At 41.2% G+C, this 20364-nt stretch overlaps 1 protein-coding gene across 1 annotated transcript; it reads right to left on the reverse strand.

Moving 5' to 3' along the window:
• Window positions 1-3602: 3602 nt before the first annotated feature.
• SLC5A12 (solute carrier family 5 member 12) lies at window positions 3603-19291 on the reverse strand. Its single transcript, XM_075501428.1, has 15 exons — window positions 18935-19291; window positions 17082-17147; window positions 15656-15707; window positions 14303-14370; window positions 13074-13228; window positions 11869-12009; window positions 10311-10440; window positions 9885-9973; window positions 8534-8646; window positions 7245-7312; window positions 6789-6875; window positions 5962-6140; window positions 5620-5723; window positions 5279-5400; window positions 3603-3761 (listed from the first exon to the last, which is right to left on the reverse strand). The coding sequence occupies exons 1-15, from the start codon at window positions 19289-19291 to the stop codon at window positions 3603-3605; spliced, it is 1890 nt and encodes a 629-aa protein (XP_075357543.1).
• Between the last annotated feature and the right edge of the window lie 1073 nt (window positions 19292-20364).

Raw genomic sequence — 20364 nt, forward strand, 5'->3', positions numbered from 1 at the left:
ACCACAACAGCACAAAGTTCTAACGGCACAACGAGGAACTGTAGAGAAATCACTTTGCTATTCCGTGGCATACAGGAACCTTTTTAATCCAGGACTGGGATTTAGTCTTGAAATGTTAATGGTATATTCCCTCCTCACTGCACTGGAAATTACCTTGTGTTAGTTCTGTTGGCTCGTTCTAACTTTTTGCCATAACGTCGATAATGTTATATGTTCTCTGTAGTTTGCATTCGTATTGCCGTGAGCTAGTTGTTAGGATGCTACTGGGTGAGAAATTAGGATTAAACTCAATGCAGTCTAAAGCTAATGAGATTCTAAACTCTGAGAACACAATGATTTTTCTGTTAATTAAAAAAAAAAAAATCAGATCACCTTTTTATATTGTGTTCTATTTAGACGACTCAGAGTTTTGTATTGAAAAATCTTCCAAACTGTTGGCTCTAATTTTTACCTAGAGTAGTATCACTGAAATTTCAGTTCTTTGGAATAATCTCATGTAAAAGCTAACTGAATAACATAGTTCAGTCATTTTTTACTCCGATAGTCCTGGCTAACTTGCAATATCATGATCGTAAGAGATTTATTAAAATGTGTATATATTTGAAATTTATGTAATATTTAAATACAACTTGGTTTCTAAGTAAGGAATGAGAATAAAATTTCAACTATTTTTTCTATTCATAATCCACACTTTGTAAGTAATATTTAAAATATAGATTACAGTACCACAGAGCGTTTCAGAGAAATTGACTTTTATGCACTATAAGCTAGAAGTTCCTCTGGCCTGTCAGCTTTAGGTTTCTTTTGTGTTTTAAGATTACATTTACAAGCCGATATGTACCCCAGAACTAAAAAAATTCACCGAGGAAAAGTTGTTGATCTGATTAACTGTTGTAAGACACTTTTGGCATAAATTTGTCTTTGGGATGCTGTTTACTTTATCAAGGTTTACATGTACAAATGCAACTACTTACTGTATCATACACATTTGAATATTGCATTTTTTCAGTAATAAACTTGGATATCTTTGAAAGAGACTTTGAGCTTCATTATTCCAAATATTCAAAGTTAATTAAAAGAAAAATTGTGCACTTGAAAAGTGAGTGCTCCTGTGCCTTCAAACGATAGTATTGTCAAGAAGTAATTTAAGGGTTAAACTTGGCTCAGACAATTGTTTAACTTTTAACAATTAAATACTCAATTTACTGTGGTGTCAAGGCACATACAGACTCACTTTTAAAATTTGCAATCATTTATGCTCTACTGGTTTCACTAGTGACTAACAATTTCTTAAATTTAAGCTCTTGTTTTAGAATTTACATGTTCCTAGTTTCTTAATCTCATTTTTCAACTCAAGTGCACAGGCTAGCCCTTCTCTGGAAGGGTCAATGGCTCAGGACGTAAAGCAAACGAGAAGATAAGATGATAACTGTAAATTGCACTGACCTCAGTATTTAATCAGAATGGTAATTTTTCTGAATGCCAGGTTTGCCAGGCCACATCCCTACATCTTGGTAGAAGACTGAATAATGAGCTACTGATGAACGATTTAGCCGTCATACATAAGTCCACATGTTGGACTTAGTAAAACCTCATGGAATGCCTGGCTCCTTTACAAATACAGAAAACACTTGGGCTCGATGAGCAGCTTTGGACTAGTTTTGTTTCAACCAGAAATATGAAGTTAAAGAGAAATTCTTCAGGATATTTCTTCAAAGACATTTTGAGAGAATGCAATTCTAGCCAACCTAACTCACTTTTTTTGACATTAAATGGACAAATTAAGATTCTCTTTTGTGGCAAAGGGCTTGGAAAGATACTAAGTCTGTAGCAAATCCAATGTAAAGGTGTTGCTAAACTTGCGAAAAAATACCGAAAAATGCAAACTATGTGTCTTCCAGCATGCAGAGCATAAGAGTACTGCAATGAGTAAGCGTCTCAAGAAATGCTCAGAGCAGACTTGGTCGTTTTCACAGTTAGATGGCCCTGAATCAGATATCCTCCAACTACCAGTAGAGAGGCTTTTTTCATCCAGCAGCTAACTATGGAGCTTCACGTTGGTGTTTTGGACCACTTTCAGTCCAGAATGATTTTACATCCTTAAGCGTGATAGTTAGGCTCTCTTAATATAACCTAAGGGATAAGGTGTGTGGCCATGAGATGTAAATGATACAATAGTATTATTTACTGAGTTTCTGTCTCTGCCTGGATATCCATATCAAGAACGGAAGCATGACCAGAAAGCATGCCATGTGAGACAAGGGGCTGCCAGCCAGATTCGGCTGTTAGCTTTTATAAGATTATAAAAGTGGTGTAAAAGGGATTAACACAAATATTGACTTAACTCTCAGTTTGTTGACAAACTGTCCCGCACAAGCAAGGCAGTGTCGTTTACAGACTGCTATTTCTGTTCTCTGATTGAATATCCTGGGACCGTTCCCAGACGTAGGGCATGAACACAGACAGGGGAAGTAACTTCAAGGACCAGGTTGACCTAGATCTACATCATAAAGATGGTCCTGATAAAGCAAAAGCAATAGCTGGGTTCTTCAGAGCAATATGAGCTAAATATCAGCTGGGTCCATAACTGTCTGAGTCATCTTTGATACTTTCATTCAGTCCGTTTCATTCAATTGTGAGTTTTGTTTAAAAACAAACACATTCATGCAAAAAACTACATCCAGGAGTTTGTCAAGGTGAGAGGTGGGCTGTTGAGCGTGATGTACAACAGGCAAGTTTTTAGAGGAAATGTGTTTCACTGAAACAGAGCACTTCGTGGGCTAGGTACTTTCTTCCAAGACCTTTTACTGGACAAATTATTTTGCCCAATCACGTGCCTTTTTCCAAAATTCAGCATGGACATCAATTAGGAGGCATCATCATCATCAAATGTCATTTTATTTTCTTTATTGCATAAAGGTAGTAGGTGGGTCTTTTTGAGCTGAAAGGATGTCTTTCCAAGACTAACACAGATAAAGAGCTATCCTGAATTCAAAGTAAAATTTGTTACTCTCTCCTATAGCTTTTACAATAAGACATTATAAAGAAGTCTTAGTTCCACAGAGGAAGCAAATACAATTAACTCAGTCACTAAAAGACCAGTCTGGTCTATACAACATTCCTGTGAGGAGGCTTTTTGCGATACCTAGGAACAGGCAGAGACTAGCTCAGCCTGACCTCCCTCCTCTCCCCGGGGCTCCCTCCGTCCGAGGGCAGTTCACGGTCTCACCTTAGCGAGAGACCTCAGAAACTTCTCCGAAGTCTTGCTTTATCTCAAGCTCACCTTTGCACGTTTCCCTGCAATGACTAGGTACTGCACAGAGTATGTGATAGAGACGTGTTGCAGCTACCTCCCAGCAGGAGCTCCCACAACAAGATCCGTGAAACTTCTCTTCTGAAATAGCAGTGCTTCCAAAACCCCCTTGTCCGATGATTTCCCAGGTCTGTCATGAAATTCATAGATAAAAATCTGGCCTTTATTGCTATGGAGAGCAGTTGTTCCCTCTTGGTCACCTACAAGCTGGTAAATGCGATAAAAAGAGCTCTTCATTTCTGAAACTGGAGAAATAAAGTTTGGTTAAATGTCCCTTGTCCCTCAGCTTCTAGAGGCGAGATTCTCTGCTCATATTAGTATAGGAATTTTCTTCGGGATTGTAACCAGGGAACTGGCGTTTGTTTTCTTTGTTGATATTATTCTGGAAGGTGTCATCTGTTCCAGCTTTATTTGCAATAACTTTAGGCAGATTTTTTTCAAAGTCCACCTGAAAAAAGAAAGAAAATACCCTAGTAGTTTGAAGCCTGTATTCACTGCTTTTTTCCTTTGATTAAAGGGTTTCTTGTTGCATCTTGAAATTTTGACGCCCTTTCTTATAAATCTGAGGAGTTACTTCACTACATGAAAGGACTCTGACCCACAAACAAGCACAGGTTAGTGTGTGTCCCCTCCATACACAACCACTGATTTTCTCATTCCCCCACGGAAAGTCTTTGGCAAAAGCAACAAAAACAACTTCTCAAACACCTCTGTTCATGTAGAAGTCTTGAAATGTGCCCTCAGTGCATTCCCAATCCCTTAAATTTAGTTTGTCATTTGCATATCTATCTACAATTTTAGTGGATTGGGTTTTTGTCTGGCCTATGCTTGCCTCAATGGTTTCACATTGCAACTACTTGATTAATGTTGTTATTCTACATTTTAAGCAAATACAAGGGGATAAATGCATATGTGATTTTTTTTTTTACTGCTTTTATTGAGATGATTTTTTTTCTCCAGAAAGTTCTAGATGAAGTGTACGTTGAGCACCTAAAAGCCCAGTGAAACAGCTGAAGCAAATCTAGAGCCACAGCTGCTCTCCAAATTAGATCATTAACTTTAATGTCAAATTTAATGCAAGCTGGGTGGAAGGACAGTTTCTACCTTATTGCCAAACACTGTGAGCCTCACAGCTGAAATATTACTTTCAAGATTTAAAGGTACCTGTAGAGTACTCTAAAGGAGCTGAAAACACACATACTGCTTTATGTCCCTTTTACAAACCTCGCAGATTCTGCTAAGATGGAGCAATACTGTTTCACTCCGATTTGTTACAACAGTGCAAGAAAATGAGGTGCTCGTTCTTTATGGCTTGTTAATGAGCTGGGAAGCCCTGAGACACCTGGGGAAAAGCTGGTCCTGCCTCTGGAGGAGGTGGTGGGCAGGAGCAGCCCAGGTGTTGGTGGTTGCAGCTCTGGCTGATGGGCCGGCAGTGCTGCCCTGGAGGGGAGAAGCCCTGGAGGTGGGATGGATAGATGGATGGATAGCAGCAGCAGCAGCAGCAGCAGGAGGAGCAGGAGCAGGAGCAGGAGACCTTGTGGACACGTGAGTGCTAAAGTCTTTCTGTGCTTGGCGGGAGGAGGCAGTAGCTCCGTGAACTGCTCTCTGGGGTGTAAAGGGTGGGTTTGTCCCTGCTCGGCTGCTGGAGCGGGAGGGCAGGGAGAGGGAGGTCAGCCCCCGCTTCACAGGCTGCTGGCCATCCCGAGGGCTGTTTGTCTCTGGAGGCCCCGTGTCCCTGTGTGCTGTGTAAACAGGGACACCAGGTAACTTATTACCGACTGACGCCGAGTAGGAGGGTTTGGCTGATCTTCTTTCCAGTCCGTGGTGCCTGCACAGCATCCCTTGCATAACTTTAAAAAGCGATTGCTGAAAGCTAGTCTGCCGTCCGTGGCACGTGCCCTCGCGTACGTACGTGCACGTACGCCCACCGCTCCCGGGGCCGAGCTGACGGGTTCAGGTGCTCACCTCCTGGCTGTCGTGCCGCACGCCGCACCAGAGGAAAGCTTTGAGTCTTTCGGACCAAAAGCAAAACAGGTTGCAGACTGGCTTAATTAACACTGGTGGGATGTCTTCTCCTTTAGTAGGTCCTGAAAGGAGAAAATAATGATACCTAAGTCTACGGAAAGCTAGGTATGAGCCTTGGGAGCCTCAGAGCATGAGGTGGGGGGAGCGGGATTGGAGCCCGCTGCCCTCTCCTGAGCGTGTCTCACGAGCCGCTTGCTGGAGCTTTCCAAAGCTCTTTCAACAGCTGAGTCAGATTCTCGTGCAAAAGCATTTATGTATGTATAGGTATATTGAACACCAACCTGTTACAAAGCTGATCAACAGCCCTGTGATGGCACAGCCCAGACAGCCGATGGCACTGAAGTACAGGTAGGACAAAGAGTACCAGGTATCTGCCAGCAAAGGCCTGTGAAGAGGCGACAAAAGGGAAAGAAGCAGCTAGCGATGCCCAACGGGTGTGTTTATGTTGTCTCTTGGCTGCGCCAGCAAAATGCAGCTCACGCTGCAGTCGGTGCACGGTTCGGCAGCGGTCCGTGCTTCCAGCCCGCTCGGCGGTCACCGGCTGCGCCCCAGGCGCACGCCGCAGGCTCGGGCCGCGCGCTGTGCCAAAACGCGGGCTTACGTGGTAACGATAGGGAAAATACCTGTCTGGAGTCACCGTGGGAGCCGCCGTCGTCAGCGCCTCGGTGCTGTTAGCCAGCGTGCAGTTGAGAGTCGACAGTTGCAGAGGAATGGACTTCACCGGTGGTGCAGGGTAAATGAAAGAGCCGGTACCAGCCCAAAAAGCTAAGGTGATCCCAGCTACGAGGCCTCCGATAGCACCCTTGGCAGGTATAGAAAGATACCGTTAAAGGTGACGCATGGGAAGTGCTTCTCCGCGAACGTGAATTAGGCAGGAGTAGGTGATGGCTGGTTACAGTCTGTAAATCAATTCTGTTCTCTCTTGGTCAAGGTAAAAAAAATGGTGATTTATTGTCCTCTAGTAATAAGAGTTGAATCAAAACTGCAATACAGAGTTTAGTTTTACTTCTGGGTAAACGTGATGGGACCACTCATGGGGCAATATGAAATGAGCTCGTATTGTGTTTTGCCTGAGCGAGCAAAGGCAGAGCAATTGAAATCATTTTGTGCATCCCAAGGTGAATATAGGCTGGGATGACTATTGAATATTTTTTTTCTTTTTAATGAAAGAGAAGAAACTCGGAAATAAAGATAATTTTAAAAAAACAAAAAAACCCTCACGTGGATTTAATCACCAATTATTCCACAGCTGGGTAGAGTTAAATGCAAATGGGATAAATTCAGACAGTGAAAAGGGACCTCTAAACAGATCTTGGACTCCTCAGGCTCTAAATCTGAAAAGCAGCCCAGAGATTAAATCTAAAAAACCCAAACAATTTTCAAGATGGAGTTTTAACCAAGCAACACCAAGAGATTTTCTTTCAGATAAGGATTTTTTTTTTTTTCTTACCTTCCAGTTAGCACAAGGAAACACAATTCCTAGGGTAAACAACCCCAGCATGGGCCCCCCGCACATGCCGTGGATGGAGAGGGATGCCTGTGGATGCAGAGAAGAGGCAGGAGCTTAGTGCAGCAGCTGGCGGGAGAGTGCGCAGTTCTGGTTTCGGACTGTAATTTTCAGTGGGAAACGGTGGGGGAGAAAGGACCAACAGTGACTTCAGTGCACGATTAAAGACAGAATCACACTCAGTATTGTTTCCCAGCAGTGAGTAAATAGTGAAGGAGTTGAGGGATTTATGGGTTGGTTTGTTTGGGTTTTTTTTTTTTCCTAGTTATTCCTCTCAGCAGAGTGGCCACAGAAATTGTTCAGGTAATCTAGGAGACCCCAGGGCTGTCAGCATTATTCAGTTCATTGCATTTCTATTCATTCATGTTCAGTTCACTGCATTTCTGAAGCACGAGATACCTGCACAACTCCTCCCAGCAGCGATGCTCCTGCAGCCATTGAAGTGCACAGTGTGCCGTATAGCATACCTGGAAAAGATCGGGCAGCAAGGTTGTCAGTGCTGGTTAATAGTGTGGACAATTTCCAATTCATCTGGTGTCCGAAGTGACCAGGCAGCATGGAGGAATTTGCACTTTGGGCTTTGATGTTTAAAGCGGACCATTAAGCACCCAGCAGCGTCTTGCATGAAGTCTTGTTGGGTTTTTGGTTGGTTGGTTTTTCTTATGAAGCAGAACTTAGCAATGAATTTAATGTAGAAATTATGCCTCATGTAGAAATGTTTCTGTGTTTCTGTTGCCTTCAAATAATGCTTTTAAAATAATCTAATGAATGAACTGAGCAATGATAAACAACGTGGCTTTCTTCCTTTGACACCAGTTTTAACTTTGTGGTAGACAAAACTCCATATGTGGTAGTCTTGAGGAAAGCAACCAAATCTCATCTTCTGTGTTAGCACACCTTGGTTTCAGAGGTAAAAATGATCTTTCTAGGTCCTGAGTGCAAAAATTTAGTAGTAAGTGGAAAAGTAGGAACAGAGAAGGTTGGGGACAGTTACAGAGACAAAGTATTGGTTTCTCTCTTCTGTGATCTTTGCTAACGTCAACAAATGGTTATGATATTATTACGATACTTATAAAAGGGTTGTGATATTAATGCAATACTTTTAAAAAGTATCTTAAAAATTCAAAGCACTTGGGGTGCTTGATATTTTGACGGTCTGTTTTTCATTGTCTTTTTTAGATTTCTATTCTTCTCTGAAAAACTGAACAACCTGCTTATGCGATACTCTAAGTTTGAATAGAAAAGTCTTATTGTACTACTACAAAATAATAATATTTAGTAATACTACTGTAGAGTAATGTGGTAATAACTACATTGATAATCTTTCTGTATGGTAAAGAAGATCCCAGAGTGTTCCCCAGAGTTTTCAGTAGACAAAACTTTTCAGAGGATTTTGAGTAGTGCACATGCTTAATTTTGCTGAAGTATCGTGCTGATGTTCGTCCTGGGGTTCATATAAAGGGTTATGCTCCTGTAGAGGTTCCTGAAGCACAAGTGTGTTTCTGGAGTAGTGTCTCTAGACAGTGCTCTTCACTGCTCACAGAACTGCTCTCTGAGTCAGTTGAGAGTCTGAGACTCTCAAGGCTCCGAGTATATAAAATCCTGCCCTATTTTCTCCTGTAGTAATAGCAACGGTGGGGGTAGACACCTTTGCCGTTAAACAAATGGATCCCATCTGGGGTACCTACATAAGCCTTTGCTGATCCATGTGCTCATCTTCTCGGAGAGGTTTGGGAAACCTTTCTTGACCAAGTCTTCAAAGGTAACAGTTGCTAAAGCGTTGATGCTGGCAGCTACCGTGCTGTAGAAATGGAGAAGAATGTTAAGTAAATAAGAAGCAATATAATCTGAAATAAAGTTGTATTTATGGAGAAATGCTGCTTCTTGTTCAGCATTAATACTGTAAAATGTACAGTTCTTGAAGAGTATGTTTATGTATGCTGCTGATGCTGGTGAGGTTCCCGTCCCTTCTGTGATTGCTAGGGGCCCTGCTTCATGCTGGCACAGAACAAGATAGAAACTTGTCCTGATTGACCCTTCAGTTTACCAAGCTGCAAAGACCTTCAACATATAGACGTGTTCCACAATAAAGCTATTACTCCTTTACAAGTCAAAGGATGTGCAGTGAGCGCTAGTCACCCTCTTCCTCCACAAAATGCCTGTTCTGTTTTCTCTCATCACTGGAAAATAGGGACTAGGAATAGTCTGACTCTTTTAGCTAGGTGAGTTAACCCACATTTGGTGAATACGATCTCTGAATTTGTTGTGACAATATGGCAGCGTCAATACCTACAGCACAGTATTTGGTACTCGGTGCCCTTAACTGCGGTGCGTTAGTCTCCTGCCAGGAGCAGCCAGTGCCTTATATGTGGGGGTTTTTTGGTTTGGGTTTTTTCCCTGTTTTGACAGCGCTTTCTTGCTTTTTCTACAGATAAGAGTCTTTAGAAACAGCCTGTTGGACATTGACTCTATGGCATTTGAATAATGTCACTGTGAACTTGAATCTTCTCTCTTTCTAATGTCCTATGAAGTATTGGTGTTTGGTCTGTAGAGGGTAGAAACTACAATAACGTGCGGCACCTCCCTGAACAACACACAGTTTCTAAAACCTCTATGCAGACATCTCTTCTCCTAGTCTAACTCTCTCATGTGCAGATAGACTTGCTGCAAAGCTCTCTATCCCTAGCTACGATAGTGTGGCGGTCGGGTTGAGTAAAGGCAATTTCACCATGAGCACCTCCAAAGGTATTTCGGGAAGCTGAGCTCCTTTACAAAGAGAACTGGTGTTTCCTCAGTTTTTATACCCTTTTGACTGTGTTGATAATGTTATTCTAAAATGTATCTGGGATAAAAAGATACTGGAGAAGTGGAGCTAGACTTTGGCATAAATATAACGTAACTTGACAAAGCACTACTGATTCTTTAGAACGTGCTAAGAAAAACACCTAGGCTTTTCTTAGGGTTTCACGTTTTGATCTCGTTCTGGGTCCTCAAGAAATCAATGGTACGCAGCTAAAATGTCATTTCAGATTCACGGACCTTAGTGTTCCACTGAATGCACAGGCGACAAACAGTCCCGGGACTCCTGGCATCGAAGAAAAAATGTCCATAACAAAATACGGCATGAGCTGGGGTAGGAGCACAAGAGCAACACAAGCAATTAGTTAAGATTTTCCTGGGTAACGGAAGAGAAGTAGCTGCATCTGAGCCTGTTGCTAAATTCTGGGTTTGTTCCGACTAACGAGGGGTGTCAGATTTTGAGCGAAGGAGTTGTTTGGCAGAAGTGGTCAATCAGGTTAGTACTGCAGGACTGCCAGAATAGATATATTCTAGCCCTGATTCGGCAACCACCTTAGTGCCTGAGCGCTGAAAGGACATAAAGCATCCCATAAAACTTAAACCGTCTCTATATGTGCTCTGTCTGGGCCCAAAGCGGCTCCTAATTATAATAATCTGTATCTGTACCTGATCAGGTGCTGAAATGAAATTAGCAGTCCAAGGGTCACAACTCTTGTAATGAGAGTACATCACCAAACCACAAAATACTGCACACACCAGGACTGTCCAAAGTCCCAATAAATTCAGGTAAAGTGCCCTAGAACAAAGGAGAGAAACTCTATTTAATACAAGATCAATATGGAAAAGCTATTACAGGTTAGTTATTTCTAACTTTTTAGAGAGAGACCTTAATCAAAGCTAGCTATATAATTTCTTAAAGGCATCAACCAGGATAAGAAATTGTGTGTAATACTGATTTTTAAAAAGATGAAAAAATACAGCCTTTCTGTGCTCTAGGGCAAGGTTCTAGGTAACTCTGTACAGCTGGAAGAGACTGATCTAAGACCGGTAACTTGTAAGCAGAGCAGGCTGCACCGAGCGCTGGGTCTGTCCCTCCTGTCCCCTGTAAGAGCAGATTTTTGTCTGTCGGGAGTTGTCGTTGCTGTTCTCCCTTTAAGCCACACAGAGTATTATTTTGCGTGGATTCCGTCGTGGTTGCAATGCCACCATTGCAAAGTAACGCACTTGGGGTTTTTTTTTTTTTTACTAGTCCGTGAAATGGATGTGGGTGCCAGCATCTGCTGGGGAGGTTGTGTGGCTGCAGCTGAGTAATCCCGTAGCTCCTGAGAGCTGCCGGATTCTGTAGAGCCTACATCCTGTTTGGACGTCACCTTACGCGAGCTCTCTTGCTGGGGCCAGCTCAGACCGGTGCTACTGGGACCCAAAGGTCTTTCAGGACTTGTTACTGGTGACGTTCTCGTTGTGACTTCCAAACATTTTCAGAGACTGAAACTCAACGGGGTAAATTAATATATAATCTGTCATGACCTTAAGAAAAATGAGTATGATTGCAGCTAGCAAAAAAGCTAACTGTTCGAAGAAGGAAAAAACTACCACCTTTATGCTTTAGCCAGGTGGGCAAGAAATTAGCACTAGGCGTATGAAAAAAATCTGGTTGTTTAGTAGAACGTGTAGAACGTGTGTAGCTATGTAGACACTAATGCTCAACTTGAGGAAGGTAGCAGACTGGAGACTTATATGTCTATATTGTGAAGTTTCACTTGGTTCTTTGCTATTGATTCTAATTATTCTTATATTTTAGAATTTTAATAACTTATTTATCTCATTTTATTTAGATCATACCTTGTATTATAGTGCCCCATTAAATCAATAACCACTTTTAATAAAATACAACATAAACACAATTCCAATAAATACATTTTTCCAGTAAAGACATAGATAGCACGACTTCTGTGTGGGCATCTTTTCCATACTCTGTGTCTGAGGATTAATTTGGCAGCCTGACCCCAAATTAATAAACTGCAAGAGTTAGATAGCTACCCATTTTTCTCTCTCAATTTTTTTATGTTATTTAGGGTCAGTGGAAGTAAGACTGTCAGTGCAAAATTAGCTTACTACCGCCCAAGGGGATCCCGATATTTATTTAACGTAACTGACAAACCGTTAGTATAATTCCACATCAGTATTTTTGATTGCTAGAATAGGTTAATGACGGGTAACTTACAGTTTAGCATGCTTTTCTGATTTGCAAGAAATGCATCTCTGTATTGTGGACTGATTAACTCCATAGATCCCTAGCCATGTAAACGTTCCCCCAAAAACAATTGTCCAAAAGGTATGGCGTCTCAAAGGATCTACATCAAAGCTAGAAGAGAGAAAGAAGCAATTCTGTTCACTTATTTAAACACACATATATTTAGCACGGGGTAGGTGATTTTTCGGAACTATCTGGTGCGTCCTACCCTCTGAATCGGAAGTACTGCATTGCTAATATTGTTTTCCAGCACAGACAACATCTAATGTGTTTAGGTTTGGAAGTTTTTTTTACTTTTCTATTGGAACACATTACTATCAGGTCAGGATAAACATGTATCATGCAGACTCAGTCAGAGGACCAATTAATTGAGATAAATCACATTTATAAGGCTTATTACGCTTGGTTTTCAGATCTGTGTCATATTGCAGCAACAGACCTGCAAGCCATCCTGCCTGGGACCCAGTCCTCTGCAAGGAACAAAGCCACTTACTAAACTCTAAAAATCCTCCAAACTCTTAGTTCCATCATCATGATGTGTTATTTCCTTTACAAGAAACTGCTTCAGCTGCAGTGTTATCTTTTTTTTAACAATGAAATTTCATTACTCAGTAATTCTAACCAGTACAAGTACATCTTTCTGTCTTGCATCTGTCATCGTTGCAGTCCTACTAATCCTGGTGGGTATAGCTGATAACATTTGACCTTACTGTTGGATTCTGTCAGTGACTTGCCTTGATCAATGAACTTTTCGGTCAATGCCACAAACAGCCAAAGGAAGGTCAGTTTACTATCCCAGTGCACTGGTGCACCTTTGCCAGCTGCTGTGGTGAGTGCTCTTAAAACGAAGTGCCAGTTTTATGAATAGAAAACTAAAGAGAAATGCAATTGGAAGGGCTGCATTTGTAGCTACAGAAAGAAAAATAGCAAAGCTCCCTTTGAGTTCAGCAGGGCTTTGATTTCTTCAAAGAGGGTAACAGAAAGAGGAGTTCAGCTCTCCTGGAAAGTCAACTGTATTCCCAAGAACTGAAGAACTAGGGAATAGACTTCTCCGAGTCGCTGAGGTTGTTCACCAGGAGTATAATAACAAGTCTGAGTATTTTTGGCTTAGTGAGGGTAGGGTTTCTAAACATTAAAGATACAAGAAGAAAAGTTTTGCACCATTTGTTTCTTACTCAAATATGTTTAGTCGTGATCCTTCATAGGCATCTTCCCAGACCTTGGTCGATCCACCGTTCAGGGTAGTTCCTCGAATCAAAACCGTCACAAAGCCAACCACCATGACAATCATTTGAAATGCATCTGTCCAGACAACAGCTTTTAATCCTCCCTAAAACAAACAGAAACTGTATGCTCTCATCTTCTTTCCTGTTGTTGAAGTACAGCAAAAGGCAGAAAGACTCCTTATTTGAGGAGCTCATGAGCTGTGTGTATAGCATCTAGCAAATCAGGACTACTCTTAAACTTTGTATTCTCCCGTGAAGGTTGTATTTTTGCAGGTCAGAAAATAACACAGAGCCTAAATGGTTTGTCCACAGTCATATGAGGCTATTTGACCTCCAGTTAAATGCTTTTTTCTTGCCTCCTTTATATGCATTTGAAGACAATATCATGATGTGGAACAAAAGCTTAGGGAATGCAAGCTGGCCTGTGTTTGTACTTCCCATAGCACTCTGTACGCTGCTCAGAGCCCAGTGGTCCCCAGTTAGCCTAACACAGAAAAATAGCTCCAGAAAATCTGCAGTTCAGCTTTCTTCCACAGCTACTTTCATATTTGATCAAATCTGTGCTAAAGCAACGTAGTAAGTGTTTTCAGCAAGAGTGGACTGAAACACTGAAAAAATTCATTAGTGGTAATGAGAACAGACATTGGGTTGTGTCCTGAGCCCCAGGGCTCTGCCGCTTCCACTGCAATGTTTTATCTTTTTTGTAATCCGGAGTCTCATGTTGCTTCCACTCAGAAGCAAAGCTCTCTGTGACCTGTTGATCGTCCTTCCTAGGCTTTATCACTCTGTTCTTGATCTGGGGTGACACCAGAGGCACGTTTTTCATTACGATGTTTTTCAGTCTATAACTTGTAAAAGATAAGAAGAATCATCTTCTCAAAAGACTTAGTATGGCAGGGGAAGGTTATCGCCTCCTTATCTGGACTCTGCCTCGAGCCGTCTGGTTTAAACCTTGAGACATACAGCAGAGGATTTGAGAGGAAATATTTTTTTTTTCTTCAAATAGACTTACTTATACCACACAGTCTAGAAGAAATTTATCTCTCTGTTCTCCTACTTGAAACCTCAGTCACTTGGACTGTATTTAGAAGCCACCCGTCTGCGATAGCCTGTCACGTATAAAGGATGGTTGCATTAACAATCTGCGTTCCAGCTGTTGAGTTATGCCTGTTACGTACCAGAGTGCAATAGAAAGTGCAGACAATTCCTGTTGCAACTACAGAGCCCCAGAGATCAAATCCAGTGACTGTGAAACCAAAGAAAACCAAAGGGTTAGCGAAATGGGGGTAGGTCATCTGGGTGATAACAAAAAAGCTATGATCCTTTAGCCTTAGAAGGATGGAAGTAATTATTAATTTTAATCTTTTGTGTCTAATAGGAGCTTTGCTGGATTGTTCAAGTTTCTTAACACTATTGGATACCGTTTTGAATTGTTTTCTTGCCAATTGGATTTAACTAACTTTCAAGTGTGCAAAAGTAATACATAAGAAGAATAATTGCACAAAGCAAAAACATCATTCCTATGGGACACAGCTTTATAAGCAATGCTTTCCGTCTGTTCTTAGTCCAGAATTTTCTCTTGAGAAATCACGTTCTTCAGAGTTTTCCAAAGAATCCTAAGGAAAAACCCAACCCCAAACTAAATTCCATTCCCTGCAACTAGGAATAGTTTAATGCTAAAGATGTGCTGCATTAAAACAATTTTGCATGTTCATTTTACTTCATAAAGTTACTTTATGCAAGGTGTACAGGTTTTGGGTTGGCTTGTATTGAAGTCTCTCCCACCGGGCATAGTTTGTGAGGGCAAATCTATCTGTAAAGGTTCTCTTATTAGCAAAGTTAGTATGGCCTAATAACGAACGTGAACCGTCACATAAAATTCAGTTGAGTGCTGGAAGAAGGAAGCTCGGCACTGTGTGAGAGGTGGGATTGGACAAACTGGATGCAACTCGGATGACGAACAATGAAAAGAGCCTCCCCATCTCTTCCCGGTCGATTTTGGTGAAATCAGGAGTTGGGTCGTGGTGATTCCTTGTGCCCTATGGCAGTAAAATTGCTAATTCCATCTATCATGATGGATGCTGTAAGCCTGGTTTGCAAAGATTAATGAAAGAGGCGTGTGGAAAGCAGCACAGCATGCAGCTCCGGCCACAGGGAGAGGAGTTACGCCCATGGGAACCTGAGCACGGGGGACAGGGAAGGGGGGGACTCAAAGTACAGAATATGTCTTGGATCATCAGCTCGTACTGTGAACTTTGTCAGGGTGTTGAGAAATTGTTCATTGCTAACCTTTTCGGGTGGTTACCAAGTGCAAAGGAGAGCAGAACAGCAAACGTGGGGCTCCTGCTAAGGTACTGTTGTGAGAGAGAGATCTGGGGAGTCAGAAACGCAGGTGCAGGCAAAAACCTTCTTACAAAACTTCTGTGGAATTTTTTTTAGACTTCTTTATCTATTTTGCTCACTTCATTTATTCTCATTGTCTAGTGGTGTGGGTATTTGGGGTAGCCACGTAGTGCGGCATGGGAACTCACCTTGGTTGAGTGCCAGTGATGGTGCGTAAACCACTATTCCCGTGTAAAGGATCTGAAGGAGGAAAAAGTTCATGAAAAAAAAAAAATGTATGTGAATGCTCAGTGATAAGGCTTCTATTTAGAGTGGGGCTCAGAGCAAAATACCAGATCTAGAGGTTTCTTTAGATCAGCTTGTATTGTATGTGGCTTTCTGTTTCAGCCTTTACAAAATAAAAATCTTTTGATTTAATACTGTTCTAATGGAAGAACCATTATCTGTCTTGGTATTGCTTATTTCACCCATTGCTAAGATGACTAGATGACAAAAATATCCTAGTCAAATGGAAAGAGGAGCTCTCTAACAGCGATGCATAGATAACTTGGCTTGATCTTGGAAATTAAACTTCCCTTGTTCCATTCAATCCCCCTTGAAGTAGCTGACTCAATGCCTTTCACGTGTATGTTCCGAAAGAACTGAGAGAGAAACAAAGCCTGAAAGTCAATAAGCATTCAAATCTATTGCTAAAGGTTGGAATTAATAAAATGGAATTATGTAGAAAGAAATGTCTGCCCATGTCCCAGAACTTTCCATCAAACACATAACTAACGTAATCTTTTGAGAAACTTGGTGAAGCTTTAAATCAAAGGGCAAAAAAGCTATTTGACATCTACAGTAGTGCCTTGGGTGGCTCCTTAAGTGTCAGGGGTGTTTGGTTTTGGGGGGTTTTTTGTTTGGGTTTTTTTTTTTTTTTTTGGTAAATTAAGTAGGTAAAGTTAAGTAGTAGTAGTAAAGTGGTATAAGTGGTGTTTTGGGGGGTAAGTAAAGCTAGTCTCTGCTCACCTCTCCATCCAAGAGCCAGGAGTGTTATTTATTTTATCTACACAGACAGGGGTGTGGAGTGGCTAGTCAGTGTTTTATGGTAATGCAGAGCAGTATACAAATGTGGAGTCTGCACACACCACCCAGCGATTTCCGCCCTGGGGGCTGTTGGGCTTAGTCCCTGGGACCTGGCGCTGGCAGCAGCCCTTGCCACGTGTAGCTGCTTTGCAATGGGATAGCCTCACCCTGGAGTCGGAAATGGATAATTGGTGAACTAAATGTACCCAGTACAGCTTGTCTAGCTTCTCAAGAAAGGCAGAATCGACTCATTTGGAAAGAGAGAGACTTCAAGGGAACGTAATGAGACCAAGAATTTGAGAAGCTGTGGGAGTTCAGCACAACATCCAAGTGTCAAAGACAACAAAAATGGCATTTTTAGTCCTAAACAGGAGAAAGCTAGAAAGTTAGGAAAGTAACCATTTTTTGTTTTTAACATTCACAGTCCAAGTGAAAAAAAAATAAGGAAAAAAGAGTACTTATTAAAACAACTCATTGTAAAAAATGCACAGTCTGAGAGTAGTCCGTCAAAATAAATGTTGAGTGAAATTGGAGTCAGTGTCATCTTACCGTCTGCAGGATGTAGATCAATGTTGCAGCAAGACGGACCATCTTGTTAAATCTTAACTCCAAATACTAGGAAAAAGAGGAATCTCAGTAAATTGCACACGTAGCATCTGTGACACAGCTATTAACCTTCTGTTCACCCTGAGTAACAGCTTGCTACGCAAGTAAAATTACGGGCTGCTGGCACTACTGTTATAAGTAATGAACAGGAGAGCATGATAGCTATTACACATAGAGATAACTACATTTAAGAAATTTTCTCATCAGTAGCCTGTACTTGAAGTTATATGTTGGGCTGCAGTGTTCAAAATCTGCTTTGTATTGGGAATAACTGAAAGAGCCGAGGGGCTACAAGGAAAAGAAACTTCAACTTCAAATGAAAGTATATTCCAACTACATGAAGAGGAAACTTGAGGTCATATCTGGGAGAAATAGCTCCTGTAGTAACAAAAGCGGTGGTGGAGCAGATGGAGAAGCAGCAACGTAGAGGCTTTCGTAGTGCTTGAGCTAAGCTGGCTTTCTCATCTGCTGCGTCTCAATCTAAAGCCAAATCTGGACAGCATCAACAGGGAGAGAGAAGTGGGGTTCTTATGGACTTCCAGTTGGATGTAGAGAGTCATTCCCAATTATCAGACAACTGCGGAGGTGAGTAGATCTGTAGCCCCAAAAATCCAGATTTTAAGCCTGAGTCACCACCTGAAGTCTCTCTGTAGTGTTGACCAAAAAAATCAGGTCTGCGTTGCTAACCCTGTGGCAGACCCCACGCAGCTTTGGGTGGGCTGGGTCTCTCCTTGGGCCACAGTCCCGAGTGCTCCCAGCAGACACCAGGCACGGGCCGTTCAAGTCTTCTCTCTTTTCCTTCTTATTAATTTTGTTCATGTTCATCTTTCTTGTGTCTCTTGCATAATAAGCCCCCCAGCCTGCCATACAAATAAATAGCTAATTTATGTAACTTGACTTGTTTCTAAAAATAATTCATGAAGCCATCAGAGTCATCTTTCCAGCGTGCTTGAAGGGACTCTCTGGCTACAATGACACCTTCGGTGGCTCAAATGAGAAAAGTAATTCCTTCTCTGATCTTGTATCAGAAGCAGTGAGAAAATGCAGTTACTCACGGCAATGGGAATAGATGATCCATTTTACTTTTTTCCAACCTGTAACTGAAATATTTCCAAATACCCATACTACTGATTTTTTTTTTATTTTTTTTTTTTACTGCTAAACTGTCATATGAAGAAAATAGAGCGTTCCAGGAAGAATGCTAGGCAAAAACTCTACCAAATTCAGAGGTTGTTCTTTTAATTTCCTAGAGAATCCCTGAATTCATTCTGCAGCCCTGACTTTTTTTTTTTTGAGAGAGACACCTGCCATCATCTTCCTCTGTATCCCTTCCTCCCACCTCAGCTTTTTAGATATGAAATAGTCCACTTTTACAGTAGATTGGACCAAATTGCCAGATCTAGACCAAGTTTGAATTGGACACTACTGAATTTTGTTCTTAAATTCCATCTTTAATACCAGCTCTCTAAACCGGAGCGGAATAGTTACTTATGAGATCAAAAGCATTTGGATCTGCTTTAAATATTTTCCAGCTGTAACTTAATTTGGTGCTGGTGTGTAAACCCTTATTCTGTCTTTGCTATGTATGCATAACAGGAGCTCTGACCCTTAATTTGTGCTTTCAATTTATGCAATATAAATAACTAGTTTGAATTAATGCAACCAGTCACTAAAAATAATTAATGCATCTAAACATTGCAGAAAGTCTTCTCTCAGATTTTTCTCTAGAAATATCTATACACATGATGCTGACTTTTATGTTAAAATAGTGCCTTTTGAAAATTATTTTTACTTACCTCATAAGTGCTTGTAATGCCAGATCTGTAAAATACAGGTAGAAAAAGTTCGGCAGTAAAAATGATGACAAGCGCATATGAAAGAAAGAAGAGAACAAAGGATGCCCCATAGCGATAAACTTCGGAGGGTGTCCCCAGAACAGTGACTGCTGACATGAAACTTGATGTGAGAGAGAAAGCTATTGGTCCACATGTCATCTGCTTACCACCCACCAAAAATTCCTTTGAAGTTTTCTTTTTCCTCTCTTTAACTGCAAAAAAGACTCCAATGCTAGCAGATACTAAAAATAGTGCTGCAAATACAACGTAGTCCCAAGCCACAAATTTTTTGACTTCTGGAGCTACAAAGTTTGACATGGCACCAGTTGGACAATTTGCTGATGGAGGATTCTGGTTTTCTATAGCTGTTGCTCTGAACAGATTAACTCAGCTGACAGCAAAGTTGAAACTTATCTGCAGCTCATCAATGACAAATAATAAAGACTATTCCACTAGGAGACTTTTTTTTTTTTTAAATCCAGTTCACTTCTAAGGAGGAAAAAAAAAAATAGCAAAGGATGAGTTAGGAAGGTGCTGAATGCACTTAGACCCTAGTGCTACTGATGCTTCTGTCAGGCAGCTGGAGCAGGGGACTTAGCCGTGAAATCTGTAGTACACTCCCTTTTTATCTGTGAGGTTTTAATTTAAGGTTAAACATTAGCCCGACACATTGACTTGATCTGACTCCTTTCTAACCTCTCAGCATTTTTAAATAATAAAATGAGAGCAATAAAGAAGTAAATAAAGGAGAGAGGAATTAAGGAAAGCTCAGTGTATGGACCTATGACCCCACTGGTGAGTGTGTTTTCAGAGGAGCAGTTCCTCCATATGATTAAAAACCAAACTTGAACATCAATGATAGGGTTCAGAATTGTCCTTTGACATTCTAAGCGTGCTGCTTGGTAGACCCTCTGGAAGTTAAGGCTGCCTTAAAGAACCAGAGCCTTTAATGGTTAAAAGTAACTGTGGTGCTTTCCCCCCACCCACCATAGCCCAGCCTTGGTGAGTGTGGGAACCCAGGGGATCTCCAGATGAGCAGAAGTGTGGTTTGTGCTACACTCTGTTTGAGGATGACTTTCAGTTAGAAATTACTTTTTCCACTGACCACTACTAACAGCAATTTTACTTATAGTTTATATGGGTTCGTGTGAGAGGTGGCTTATTGTATTTATCCGTGTACAAGTTGGTCAGACCTGCAGGACAAGAGGGCCAAAGAGAAGCAGATTAGACAACAGCAATGCTTTTCTTGACTATGTCTTTGGCCTAATTTGTTGAATTCCATTATTTAAGTTTTCCTTGTGTTGGTTGGGTTTTTTGTTGTTTGGTTGGTTGGTTTTTTTAAATAAGTGAATATTCATTTCATGACAATACATTTTCCAAAGAAGCAGGCA

This window comes from Mycteria americana, chromosome 5, assembly GCF_035582795.1.
Source record: "Mycteria americana isolate JAX WOST 10 ecotype Jacksonville Zoo and Gardens chromosome 5, USCA_MyAme_1.0, whole genome shotgun sequence".
Lineage (NCBI taxonomy): Eukaryota > Metazoa > Chordata > Aves > Ciconiiformes > Ciconiidae > Mycteria > Mycteria americana.